This window comes from Elephas maximus, chromosome 7 (assembly GCF_024166365.1).
Source record: "Elephas maximus indicus isolate mEleMax1 chromosome 7, mEleMax1 primary haplotype, whole genome shotgun sequence".
In the NCBI taxonomy this organism is placed as follows: Eukaryota; Metazoa; Chordata; class Mammalia; order Proboscidea; family Elephantidae; genus Elephas; species Elephas maximus.
Window position 1 is genome coordinate 119,718,755 of NC_064825.1, and position 14,449 is coordinate 119,733,203.

At 41.4% G+C, this 14,449-nt stretch overlaps 1 protein-coding gene across 1 annotated transcript; it reads right to left on the reverse strand.

The window, feature by feature from the left end:
- Window positions 1–1,265: 1,265 nt before the first annotated feature.
- On the reverse strand, window positions 1,266–2,255 carry LOC126080591 (olfactory receptor 1S1-like). Its single transcript, XM_049891786.1, has one exon. The coding sequence runs from the start codon at window positions 2,238–2,240 to the stop codon at window positions 1,266–1,268; it is 975 nt and encodes a 324-aa protein (XP_049747743.1). The 5' UTR covers window positions 2,241–2,255.
- Window positions 2,256–14,449: the final 12,194 nt, after the last annotated feature.

Sequence of the window (14,449 nt, forward strand, 5' to 3'; positions counted from 1 at the left end):
GAAAGCATATTTAAGGCACATTCTGAAAGACATATCCATCAACCAGAGGCCTTTAGATTCACAAAGTCAAGGCTGGGAAGGAATTCAGAGCTCATCTAGCTCAGTGATTCATCACACCTCAGTCAAGTGAGGACTGATTTCAAAATACAGATGCCTACTCCTTCCCTGGAAAGCCTGGGCCAGTAGATCCAGAGTAGGCTTTGGATGGAAGGGGTAGCATCTTGTCTGTAGCCTTTTCTCAGCCTTAGGGAAGCTTGAGGATCTGACCCTTGGTCAAATCCCCGTTACAATTAATTCAAGGAGGGTATAAGTGTATAAGGAGCTTCAGCTGCTAACCAAAAAGTTGGCAGTTCAACCCACCAGGCGCTTCTTGGGAGAAAGATGTGACAATTTGCTTTTGTAAAGATTATGTACTTGCAAACCCTATGGGGTGATTTTGCTGTGTTCTATAGAATCCCTATGAGTTGGAATCTACTCAATGGCAAATACCATAAGTATATTGTATCCAAGATTTAGACCAAAAAACAAAACAAAACAAAACACTTGCCAGGAGTCTATTCTGACTCATGGCAAGCCCATGTGCTACAAAGTAAAACTTCTCCACATGGTTTTCAGTGGTGCAAATTTTTGGAAAGGAGCCCTGGTGGTGCAGTGGTTAAGCTGCTCAGCTTCTAACTGAATGGTCAGCAGTTCAAAACCACCAGCAGCTCCATGGGAGAAAGATGTGGCAGTCTGCTTCTATAGAGAATTACAGCCTTGGAAACCCTATGGGCCTGCTATGGGTCAGAATCGACTTAATGGCAGCGAGTTTGGTTTTTTGGAAGGTAATCTTTCAGAAGCAGATCATCAGACCTCTCTTCCAAGACACCCCTGGGTGGGTCTGAACTGCCAACTTTTTTGTTAGTAGTCGAGCGCTTAACTGTTTGGACTGCCTCCAAACCAAAAACCCAAGCCCATAGTCGTCGCGTTTCACCACCCAGGGATTCCAAAAATATAGACAGTTCTGCTGAAATGGCTTTGACTTAGCTTAAGCACTCTATCTGTTTGTTAAAAGTCGTTTTGGAGGAATACATAATTGGGAGTAACCTATATTGGCTGAGATAAAGCTGTACCAGTAAATGAGTACCAGTTGTACAACCCGGAGTGGGTTATGTGATTAGGAAGGCGTAATGATCAGAGGTTGGAATAGGAGGCAGATACCTGAGAATTCATCAATAACTGGACCATCACAACTATGCCACAAACTCTTAGATTTGTCCACCTGGTTATGGTGATAAAAGGAATTCAGACGCCCAGGGCATCAAAGGGATAAACCTTTTTCTATTGATAAGCTTTCTGAGGGCACCTTTCATGTCCTTGTTCCTCAGGCTGTAGACAAAGGGGTTCATCATGGGTGTCATCACAGTGAATAGTACTGCTCCAATCTTATCTGTGTCATCAGGGTGGGTAGATGAAGGGAAGAAGTAAACCCCTATGATGGTCCCATAGAAGAGTAATACGAGCATTAAGTGAGAGCCACAGGTGGAGAAGGCTTTCCATTTTCCCTCTGTGGATGAAATTCTCAGGACAGCCCTGATGATGTGGATGTAGGAGAAGAGGATGAGGGCAAAGGGGAGGGTGATAACAGATAAGCCAATGACAAACAACATGAACTCATTGACCGTTGTATCTGAGCAGGACAGTTTGAGCAGAAGGTCCAAGTCACAGAGGAAGTGTGGGAGAATGTTGCTGTCACAGAAGATCAATTGAACGAGTAGAAGGGTATGTGTCAGGGCAACAGTATTACTGAGGACCCACGGGATGACCGTCAGCAAAGCACAGATCCTGGGCTGCATGATGGTCATGTAGTTCAGAGGGTGGCAGATAGCCACGAAGCGATCATAGGCCATGACCCCCAAGAGGAAATTGTCAATGATGACAAACACAATGAAAAAGTACATCTGTGTGATGCAGCTCTCATATGAGATGGATTGACTCTTGGTGTGAATATTCATCAGCATTTTGGGGACTGAGGTGGAAATGGAGGACATATCAGCAAAGGACAGATTGGCAAGGAAGAGATACATGGGGGTGTGAAGGTAAGAATCCAAGCTGATGGCCAGGATGATGAGCCCATTCCCAACCATTGTGACCAGGTACATACCCAGAAAAAGCACAAAGAGGACTTTCTGTTGTTCAGCATGTTTGGAGAGTCCCAGGAGGATGAATTCAGAGATGGTAGTTTGGTTTCCTTGGTGCATATTTCTGCTGATCTGAAGAAACCCAGTGCTGTCGAGTTGATTCCGACTCATAGCGACCCTATAGGCAGAGTAGAACTGAAGAAAAGAACACGAAATCTCCCCACCCCCGCAGGAAAACCAATATAGTACCTTTCAACTGCAGTCATTGCAGGGGAAGTATTCCCTCTAGGCTGAAGGGAATAAAAGAGTGGAGAAAACAAACAAACGAAAAAGCCCAAACTGGCTGCTGTTGAGTTGACTCTAACTCATGGTGACCTCATACGTTTCAGAGTAGAACTGTGCTCCAAAGAGTTTCCAATGGCTGTGCTCTTTTGGGAATAGGCACCTCTAGGTGGACTCAAGCTGCCAACCTTTTGATTAGTAGCTAAGCTGCTAACCCTTTTTTGCCACCTAGGGACTCCAAGCTTGAAGGTCTACTTAATATGGAGTTATTTTACTATTTTTCTTTATAATATTTAATGGCTACATAATTTTTCACTACTGAACAATATAATTCACTTACTCATTTTCTCTTTTTTGGGTGTATCAGTTTTTTTATAAATGCATCTTCCTAATTTTTTTTTTTTATTGTGCTTAAATGACGGTTTACAGACCACGTTATTTTCTCATTAAACAATTAACACACACGTTGTTTTCACGCATTGTTGCCAACTCCATGACATGTCAACTTTCTCCCCTTCTCTACCTAGGACTCCCCATTTCCATTTGTTGAACTTTACTGTCCCCTCCTGCCTTCTTGTCCTTGCCCCTGGGCTGGTGTGCCTATTTAGTCTCCTAGAAATGGTGGAGCTATGTGTATTACTGCTTGTTTTACGGGCCTGTGTAATCTTTGCCTGAAGGATGAACCTCAGGAGTGACTTCAGTACTGCGTTAAAAGGGTATCCGGGGGCCATACTTCTGGGTTTCTCCAGTTCGTGTCAGACCAGTAAGTCTGGTCTTTTATTGTGAGTTAGAATTTTGTTCTACTTTTTTCCAGCCCTGTCCGGGACCCCCTATTGCAATCCCTCTCAGGGCAGTGGGTGTGGTAGCTGAGCACCATCTAACTGTGCTACACTCAGTCTTGTGGAGGCTGTGATACTTTTGATTCATAGTACTTTGACCTAATCTTTCCCTTGTATCTTTGGTTTTCTTCATTCTCCCTTGCTCTAGATTGGGTGGGACCAGTGGAATATCTTAGATGGCCAATTGGAAGCTTTTAAGACCCCAGATGCTACCCACCAAAGTAGGATATAGAACATTTCTCTATAAACTATGTTATGCCAATTGAGCTAGATGTTTCCCAAGAATGTGGTCCCCAGCCATCAGCCCAGTAATTCGATTCCTCAGGGATTTTGAATGTGTCTATGAAGCTTCAATGACCTTTTCTTGGTCAAGTTGTGCTGGCTTCCCCGGTATTGTGTACTGTCTTTCCCCTTAGCAAAGTTGCCAGTTATCCATTGTCTAGTTAGAATATGGAGTTATTTCTGCAATGTGGAGCTCCACACAGGAAATGCCTTAGAAAGGAAAGACAGAAACACAATAGATAATTCTTAAAAAACTGTTTTAAATTCCAACAGAATGCTGCATGTAATTTTTCCATTTGGCTCAGAATGTAGTTAAATCTCCCAAATTGAGGGCAATGGGTGGGATGCACCCCTCTGTATACAAAAGATGTTAGATATCCCTGCAGGAATTACTTTAAAATGAACAAACTAGTTCTGAGACCTTCCCCATCACTCACCTTCATCCTTCAAACTAAGAAAATTGAAGCATGAACGGTCATTAAAGTGAAGAGTTTGTGGGAACAACTGAAGATTAGGTATCCTTATGAGAATATACTGGGGGACAGGTGTTCCTTCTCACCCAAGTTAGAAGTCCTCCAGAAGAACTAGTCTTGGAGAATTAATACAAAAAGTAGAGACCAGAATTTAACTTCATTTATGGCTAGATAAACAGTTTGTGTTTGGGTAGTAGGTTAGCTGAAAATGTTTAGGGGATACATATGAAGAGACACCTGTATTTGTCCCTCACTTTTAAGGTGGGAAGCTCACTGTATCAGCCCAATATGGTGGGATGGTGGAAAGGTTGGAAGGTAGTAGAACATGCCTGCATTTACACCCATGGCATCACATGAATATGCAAGTTTCCTACAGGCCAAGTGCATGCTCCAAGAGGATGTTGAGCTCGAGTCAACTTGTTGGGACTCCAGGCGAGAAGGTAGCCTGTTGGAGTAGCCTGCTATAGCAGTGAGAGGCCATATTGGTGAGTGTCTTATGAAAGGGAGGTCATAATGAACTCATGGAGTAAATTTATTGGTCTTGTCCGGGAACTGCATAATGGAATAGTACCTGAAAGAGGACCTTGGAAAAGCCTGAAAATCATCTCATGAGTCAACACATTGCCATACATAGGGCACCAACTGCTAGTATTACATGGCAACAGACCTCAAGATTTTGCCCTTTTTCTAATTCCCATCCTTCCTCCCTGACCTCATAAAACTGAAAGATGTGAGAGGGGGTTAAAGAAGAGAGGAAGAAAAGATATCCCTCCCTTCCCATAACAGATCTCCAAGCCGTATGTCAGACCTGAACTAGGGAGGGAGGATATAGGATTGGAATTGTGTGAACTTGAAGTTTTAAATGGGGCTGGGCTGGACCTTTCAATACTTGAAAGTGGGTGTGCAATACCAAAGTAAAACTTACTTTTAGAACTAAAGGTGACCAGAAAGGTATAGGGACTTACCAAGGTGTCACCTAGGAGCTGGGAAGGAGAGTGGACTGAGTACCCATTTCCTTGCATCTTATTGGAAAGGATATTAGCATGAGAACCAGGAGGTATTGATCCTGTCATTTTACTCTCCTAGTATACTTCCCCTCTCATTTTTTCTCTCTGCCTTTCTCCAAAATCACCTTTCTCTCAAAACTTAAAGATAGCCAAGCCTGCAAATTGCTTTTCTTTCCATGAAGAGGCCAGAAAAAAAAAAAAAAAAAAAGGCAACCTCTTAGGAATGTGAAGGGCACTGGAGACTGGAGCAGAAGCTCTGAGGTCTTGTTGGTCCTGAGAAGTTTGGTTTATGGATCAGAGAGAGGGGAAATATATGCAGAAGGGAGAACCCAGGGCAAAATTAAAACAAGATCAAGAACTGTCAGGCATCTACATCTATACCTCAGGGCAAGACACTGACTGGCCTTAGAGGATCCTCTAATCACCAAGCCCTGGACTGGTCTGGGCTTGACTCAAAGGGGAACTGTGTTTTTAAGTGACAATCTCTCATCTTATTTTCCTGACCTGTGTCTCTCAAACACCAGCAGTCCTGCATAGATTGTTCTGAGTCCCTGAGGCATTGTAGATCTGCTTTGGAGCAGAGATAAAGTCTGAAAAGACTCACCTTTGAATGATGGTAAAATCTCAGAAAGTTAGCGGAATCTAGACCCAGCAGCTTTTCCTGTACCTAACAAGGTAGTAGGTAGAAATGGAGAGCCACACTTGTGTATTTTTCGGACCTGGATTTTTCTGTTCCAGGTATCAGAGTTAGTAGAGTCATGATGTTGGGCTCACAAGGGATTTTTAGCTCCTTTTGAATCCCTTGGGAGAATATCCCTGAACCGTTTTCCTCAAGAAATGCAGTAATTTTCAGATTCTCATTCTGATGAGGTAAATGGGGAATAGATAGGCAGCTCTGCTTTGTTTGTTTGTTTTTTAATCTTCAGTTGCTGTTTCTACTTGTGATTTCCTATTCGTAATTAAGTTGCTTATTTCTCTTCATAGCAAGTGAATGGTTTGCAGTGTGTGTCTTATGTTCCTAGTGAGATGGTGTTATGGATTGAATTGTGTCCCCTTCAAAATGTGTGTTAACTTGGCTAGGCCATGATTCTCAGTATTGTGTGGTTGTCCACCATTTTGTGACCCGATGTGATTATGCTATGTGTGGTAAATCCTACCTCTATGATGTTAATGACACAGAATTAGAGGCATTATGTTAATGAGGCAGGACTCAGTCTACACGACTAGGTTGTATCTTGAGTCAATCACTTTTGAGTTATAAAAGAAAGAATTGAGTAGAGAGACAGGGGACCTCATAACACCAAGAAAGTAGTGCCAGGAGCAGAGTGTGCCCACAGGTCCCTGATCCCTGGAAGGAGAAGGTCCTACACCAGGGGAAGACTGATGACAAGGACCTTCCTCCAGAGCTGATAAAGACAGAAAGCCTTCTCTTGGAGCTGGCGCCCTGAATTTGGACTCCTAGACTGTGAGATATAAATTTCTGTTGTTAAAGCCATCCACTTGTGGTATTTCTTTTATAGCAGCACTAGATAACTAAGAGAGATGATAAGCATTTTGGGAGTTCATTCTGTTTCCTCTCGAATGCCTAGTAGGGGAAACCCGTTAAAATCCCATTGCCATTGATTCCAGCTCATGGCGACCATATGATGTGTGATAGAGTTAACTGTCCCATAGCGTTTCCAAGAGTATAATCTTTATGGGGGCTATTACCACATCTTTCTCCTGTGGAGCAGTTGTTGGGTTTGGATCTTCGAACTTCTGTTTAGCAGCTGAGCGCTAAGCCACTGTGCCACCAGGGCTTCTTCCGGTAGGGGAGGAAGATCTAGAGATTAGAGTTGAATTCCTCCACCAGGGATTATGATTCCAGACACTGTGGAAGGGAATGGATGGTGGCTTTCTGCATCTCTTGAATAAGTTTCAGCAGTGGAATAAAATCTGGAGACCTATTGATTCAAAAGAAGCCCTGGTGACACAGTGGTTAAGTGCTCAGCTGCTAACTGGAAGGTCTACAATTCAAATTGATCATCCGCTCCATGGGAGAAAGATGTGGCAGTCTGCTTCCATAAGATTACAGCCTTGGAAACCTTATGGGATGGTTCTACTCTATACTATGGGGACTCTATGAGTCGGACTTGACAGTGTCAGGTTTTTTATTGATTCTATATTCAGGGATCTTAGTTGCAAGCTAAAGAAACAACCTCTGACTTATTAATATGGAAAACATTTTGAAATTACATTGGCATGTTCACAGATACACTAGGAATACTAAATGAACAGGAAGGAGCAAGGGAGGATGCACAGCCAGAGACATGCCCAAATTAATACATCTCTTCTTCCAATGCTTACATGTGCCTCATAATATAGTACAGCTACTTGTCATATGGAGTCCCTGGGTGGTGCAAATAGTTAAGTGCTCAGCTACTAACTGGAAGATCGGTGGTTTGAATCCACTCAGGTGCTTTGGAAGAAAGACCTGGCAATCTACTTCCAAAAGGCCATAGCCATATGAAAACTCTATGGAGCATAGTTCTGCTCTGAAATACACAAGATCACCATGAGTTGGAATCAACAATATGGTAACTGGTTTTTTCATTTGTGACACAAACCAAGAACATTCACTGTCTCCCCCTCCCAACTGGAAACAGCTCAACCTGTGGATTAACTGTGTAGTTATTCATGATTTCAATAACATAAAATAAAACTAGTTTAAATAATTAAACTAATATTTAAATAATGGGATAATGGAGAAGAAAGAAAAGGCAAGTTATGCTATTATCTATCATGTCTCTCTCTCTCTCTCTATCTATAGATATAGTCTATGTATCTACCTTATCTATCTTTGTATATATCCACATATCTATCTATGTGTCAATCTATCATCTGTTAGTCCTTCCATCCGTCTGTCCGTCCACCGTCCATCCATCCATCATCTACCCACATGCCTATCTGCCTACCTACTTACCTACCTATTGATTTATCTATCTGCCTATATTTGTCACAGCCAGAAAGGAAATGTGGGTGGGACCAAAATCTTTGTTTCTGCAACTTATCCATGAGGCATATTTATGAGTTTCCACTTGGAACTACTACATTAACAGGGTCTTCTATAAAGCATTGCCTAAGTCAAGAATTTGAGTCATTACACTTTATTTGGAAGGTAAAAGTCCACGGAAGTGAAATAGAGGACAAAAGAGGAAACTGAGGCTAGGGTAGATACAAAGTAACACAATGAAATGTATTACTGCAAGAGTCATTGTTCGCAGCAATCAGTGAAGAGCCAGAGACAATTACCCAATCTTTTCCTTTGAGGGGTATGAATTCTTAGCTGCCCTGATCTTGTTGGGTTGTGGTGGTTGTAATTACTCATTACAGTCTTTACACCAATGTTTGAAAGGTTTATGTTTTCGGGAATAGGAAACCCAAATTGCACAAATTTGTCATTGGGTGTAAGAGTGAGAATGGCCACTATCACCTATTGGTTCTTAAATCAGCACATTTTAACTATAAAGGATATCATAGTGCTAATCAGAAGACAGTTTAAGGAATATACTTAACCCTGGAGGATAGTGCTGCAATCTATAAGGCGTTGTCCCTAGCTGGCACCTTAACTAGGTTTCCTTAGATTATTCCATCATTCTCTCTACGAGATGGCATATGTGGTAAACAATTGCCATCCAATCGATTCTGACTCATGGCACTCACATGTGTGTCAGAGTAGAACTGTGCTCCATATGTTTTCATACTTTGAACATGTTATCAGAGGTATTAGTGCCTGGAGAAGGGCATCATGCTTGGTAAAGTAGAGGGTCAGTGAAAAAGAGGAAGATCCTCAATGAGGTGGATTGACACAGTGGCTGCAACAATGGGCTCAAGCATAACAACAATTGTGAGGATGGTGCAGGACAGGGCAGTGTTTCCTTCATTATACATTGGGTCGCTACGAGTTGGAACTTACTTGACAGCACCTAACAATAACAACAACCTATAAAAATATGTATGTAGAAATGTCCACTGCCAATCCTAAATATGTTTGTGGGTATGCTCCCATAGACCATCCCACACCTGCTCAGCTTACATACCTGCCTATGTATTTACTCATAAATTATCGTGTGTTCTTAACTGTTCCAGGATCGTATAAGTAATAGCGTTTACCACGGCTACCTATTACTCTTGTGTACCTGTTTTTTTTTTTTTTTTTTTAACCTGTCAGTGTCTTCCTTTGCCTTGGTCATGTTGTGTTGACTTCCCTCATATTGTGTATTGTCTTTCCCTTCATCAAAGTTAATAGGTGTCTACTATTTAGTTAGTGGTTTTTGCTCTCTCTCCCTCGCATCCCTAGTAACCATCAAACTATCTTTCTTTGTGTAAACCTTTCCTTAACTTTTTATAATAGTAGTCTCATGTAATATTTGTCCTTTTGTGACTTATTTCACTCAGCATAATGTCCTTAAGGTTCATCGATGATGTGAGATGTTCTTCAATGTTTTATACTTTTCAGTGTACAGACATTTGTCAGATTTTTCCCCTAAGTATTCCATAATTTTTGATGCTATTGTAATGGTATTTAAGAAAAATCATTTTCAATTGTTCCTTGCTTGTATAAAGCAATAAAATTGATTATTTCAATATTGACCTTATACCCTGCAACCTTAGTAAACTAATTAATTCTAGTAGCTTTTTAAATAGATTCCATTAAATTTTTTATATAGATGATCATGTTGTATATGAATAAAAAACCTTTTATGTCTTCTTTTCCTATCTGGGTGACTTTCTTTTTCTTGCCTTATTGCACTGGCTAAAACCTCCAATATAATGTTGAGTAGAAGTGATAAGAATGTAAATCCTTGTTTGGTTCTTGTTCTTAGGGGAGAGCATTCAGTCTTTCACAATTATGCAGGTTTTTTATAGATGTCCTTCAACAGGTTGATTCCTACTTTGCTGAGAGTTTTTATCAGGAATATATGGTTTTTTGCATCTATTTAGTACTCTATAAATTTTAGGTTGTTAACATGGTGAATTAGTTTGGTTGCTTTTTGAGTGTTCAACTATCCTTGTATTTCTAGGATAAACCACACTTTGGTCATGGTTTATTATTCTTGTTATTATCGCAGTAGATGTTCTTGAACATTCTTGGGTGGTTAAAAAGGTCACAGATGTTATTGCCTAAAACCATATACTGATTTTAAAAGGGGTTAGTTCTGAGTCAGCAAAAATCCTCTGTTAAAAGGAGACGAGAGAGAGCAAAGCAAACAGAAGGAAGAGGGCGGCAAAAGAAGAAATTTGAGGTGTTTTCATATTCTGAGAAATCTGTTCTGAAGGAGGCAGTTTCAATTTTATTTCAACTCTGAGGGTATAGGACATGCTGAAAGATTCCTAGAGATGACAGCAGCACGGGTTAAAGAGAGTGGATCAGAAGGTGTGATTTCAGGTATAATGTCTTGGTTCCCGTGGTGTTTGAAACATTGATTCCTCCTTCTTCCTGGAAGAATTTTCACTTTCTTCTCTTGTCTTCCTGGACACCAGTCCCCACTAGTCCTCCTCCTACCTCCCTGGTTGCTCTTCCTCAGTTTCCTTTGCTAGTTCATTATTTCTCCATGTCAAAGTCTCCCAGGGCTTTGCCATAGGCTTTCTTCTCTCTCTGTAGTCACTCCTTAGGTAATTTTATCCATTCCCCGGACTCTAACTACTGTGTATTTAATAGTGACATATAATGACTCCAGGATTTACATTTCCTGTCCCACCTTCACTCTTGATTTTCAAAATTATATGCCCAATGACCTATGCTCCAACTCTGCTTGGTTTTCTCACAGACAGCTCAAACTTCACACACCCCAAGTAGAGCTCTTGTTTTCCCTCCTCTCAGACCTGCTCCCCACCAACATTATTCGTTGCAGCACATGGGACCACCATTTACCCACTCCTCTTTTTCCCTCACACACCATATTAGCAAACATTATTCTAGGCTCTACTTTCAAGTTAAATCTCAAATCTGACCTTTTCTCACTGCCTCACCAGAACCACCACTGTCTTCTAAGCCACCACCATCTCTTGCCTACTGCAGTGGCCTCTAAAAATGTGTAACTGTTTCCCTTCTTGTACCCTATGGTGAATTCTCCATAGCACAGCATATGCGAATTTTCAAAAATGCAAATGAAATCCCTGCAGATGGAACTATACCCAAGTATGGACAACCTCCTGGGAAACCTATGAGTCAGAGTTATTAGAGGACCAGGGTAGTCACACAGGGATGGGGACCAATTTAAACCAAATGGCCTGGGTAACCCTGATGGTTCTTTTCCTATCAAACATGGGCCAGAATGAAACCAGATTAAAAGGGGAGAATTACAGATTTTCCCCAGCTAACCCAGTATGGAGCCATGGTGGTGCAGAGGTTAAGAGCTCAGGCTGCTAACCAAACAGTTGACAGTTTGAATCCACAATCTGTTCCGTGGAAACCCTAGGGGCAGTTCTACTCTGTCCTATAGGATTGCTATGAGTTGAAATTGACTTGATGACAATTGGTTTCATTTTTTGTTTTTGAAATGTTTATATTATCAGGAAGATTCAGGCACCATGTTAAGCATAATAGACAAGATTGTTTATTTTTCTTAAAAAAAAAAAACTTCCTCCACCCCTCCCCCAAAATGATAGACACTCATTGTAAAACACTAAAGCAATACAGGGTGTAGTATAAATCACTCTATCCCACGATACTAGACCAAATTTCCGAGTAACAAACCATGCTAAGCATAGGAGCTTAAACAATGAGAATCACTTTATTGTCTTCTGTCACAGTTCAAAGAGTTAACTGGGCTTAGCTAGGCAGTTCACACTTGGGGGCTTTCGTGCTTGCAGGTAGAGGTAGTGTTGGGGTGATCTTAAGCCTCACTCACTCACACACTCGGTGCCTTAACTGGGGAAACTCAAAGATTTGTGGCTGGAAGAGTGGGGCTCCTTGGCCATCTGTGTTCAATTCTATGTGGTCTTATCAGCCTGATCGCACCAGCATGGTGTCTTCAGTGTAGTAGGACTTCTTACGTGGTCACTCAGCGCTCCAAGGTACACATCCTAACACAGAGCAAGCCAGGTGGAAATTGTGCTGGTTTTTCTAACATTGTCTTAGAAACACATAGTATCACTGTTCCTAAAAGTCTTCCAGGTTCAAGGGGAGGAACAGAGACTCACCCCCTTGATGGGGAAGTTGCAAGAAAAAAAATGCCATAACAACCAATAATGTGTTTTTGGCTCTACTCCCAGATGTCGTTTTTCCACATAATGTGTTTAACATAGATGCATTTATATGACACACAGTGTTCTGAAGCCTGATTTATTCATAATAGAGCAATTGCTTTATTGCAGAAAAAGAAACTGAGGTTAGTAACATGATTTGTCACAGAGTGAGTTAGCTGCAGAGTTGGGATAGACCCCAAGTCTCTGGATTGTAAATCTAGGATTCCTTCTACTACTTCATGTGAAATAATGAAAGCAGAGCTCTGGACGTTTCCATGTTGGAGCCTTGGGTGGAATAGGGTGGATTTCAATATACTTGAAGAAGGGGGATTGTTAAGAGGCAAGTTTGGTAACACATATCAAAGGAGATGAATTTTAGATTTTAGTGAAAACTCAAATGAGGTGTAAAATTTAAGAGATACCACAGAGGAAGGCAGGCATCTTGCTGTATATTTCCTCTTCGAAGAGATTGGACAGTTCTAAGTTTGGAGAAAAATGGAAGTCAGCTTATACTGGTGACAAATGAATCTAGTTTGGTAGGGCAGGAAAAATTGAAGCTGGAAAACAGGGAGACAGTTGAAAAAAAAAGAATGAACACTTTTTTGAGCGTTTAGTATATACTAGACATTATGGTGGTGGTTTAATATACATGCCCATTTAACCAAACAGTTTTGGGGTGGTGGGATTATTACTCTCATTTTCCATATGAGGAGTATTGAGTTTAGGTGCTCAAATAACTTCCCTTAGATCACATATGTGGATTACAACACACTACCAAGCCAGGATTTAGAGCTGAATCTTTTTCTTACACCGTAGGGCAACTGTTGGAGAAATCCGAACCAATGACTAGTAATAGGTCTTTCTAAAGCTGGAAGTAATTAACAGGAGGATTTTGCCATGTCAAAAGAATACTCTTCTGAGTAGCAAGAGAGAATATTTAAGGCAGATTCTGAAAGACATCTCCATCAATCAGAGGCCTTTAGATCCACAAAATCCAGAGCTGGAATGGAACTCAGAGCTCATCTAGTTCAGTGATTCATCACACCAGAGTCACCTGAGGACTGATTTCAAAATACAGTTGCCTGACTCCTTTCTTGGAGAGTTTGGGCCAGTAGATCCAGAGTGGGTTTGGAAGGAAAGGGGTAGCTTCTGGTCTGTAGCCTTTTCTCAGCCTCAGGGAAGCTTGAGGATCTGACCCTTGGTCAAATTACCCTTGCCATTAGTTCAAGGAGAGAAAACATGTATAAAGAGCCTTGACTACTAACTGAAAAGTTGGCAGTTCAACCCACCAGCTGTTCCTTGGGAGAAGGATGTGGCAATTTGCTTCTGTAAATATTACAGCCTTGGGAGCACTATGGGGCAATTCTACTCTGTTCTATAGAATGCCTATGAGTTGGAATCTATTCAATGGCAAACAACATAAGTGTATACTGTATCCAAGATATAGACCAAAAAACAAAACAAAACCAAAAAACCAAATCACTTGCCATGGAGCCTCTTCTGACTCATGGCAGCCCCATGTGTTACAGAGTAAAACTTCTCTATATCATTTTCAATGGTAATAATTTTTTGGAAAGGAGCCCTGGTGGTGCAGTGGTTAAGGCCCTCGACTGTCAACTGAAAGGTCGGCAGTACAAAACCACCAGCAACTCTGTGGGAGAAAGATGCGGCAGCCTGGTTCCATAGATATTTACAGCCTTGGAAACCCCCATGGGGGAGTGGGTTTTGGTTTTTTGGTGGGTAATCTTTCAGAAGCAGATCACCAGTAATCTCTTTCCAGACACCTCTGGGTGAGTTCGGACTGCCAACTTTTTTTGTTAGGAGTTGAGCACTTAACTATTTACACTGCCCCCCAAACTGAAAACCCAAGCCCATTGCTGTTGAGTCGATTCCGACTTATAGCCATCCTGTGAGTTCCATTACACACAGACTCCAAAAATACAGACAGTGCTACTAAAATGGCTTTGACTCAACTTAAGCACTATATCTGTTTGTTAAATCTGGTTTTGGAAGAATATGTAATTGAAGAGTAACCTATATTTGCTGAGAAGCAGCTGTACCCGTGAATGGGTACCAGTTGCACAACCCCAAGGGGGCAATGTGATTAGTAAGGCATAATGATCAGAGGTTGGAACAGGAGGCAGAGACCTGAGAATTCATCAATAGCTGGACCATCACAACTATGCCACAAACTCTGGGCAGAATCGTCCATCTGG

Excerpts from the sequence above, each read along its gene's own strand:
- LOC126080591 (XM_049891786.1), bottom strand. The coding sequence starts at position 2,240 with ATGCACCAAGGAAACCAAACTACCATCTCTGAATTCATCCTCCTGGGA.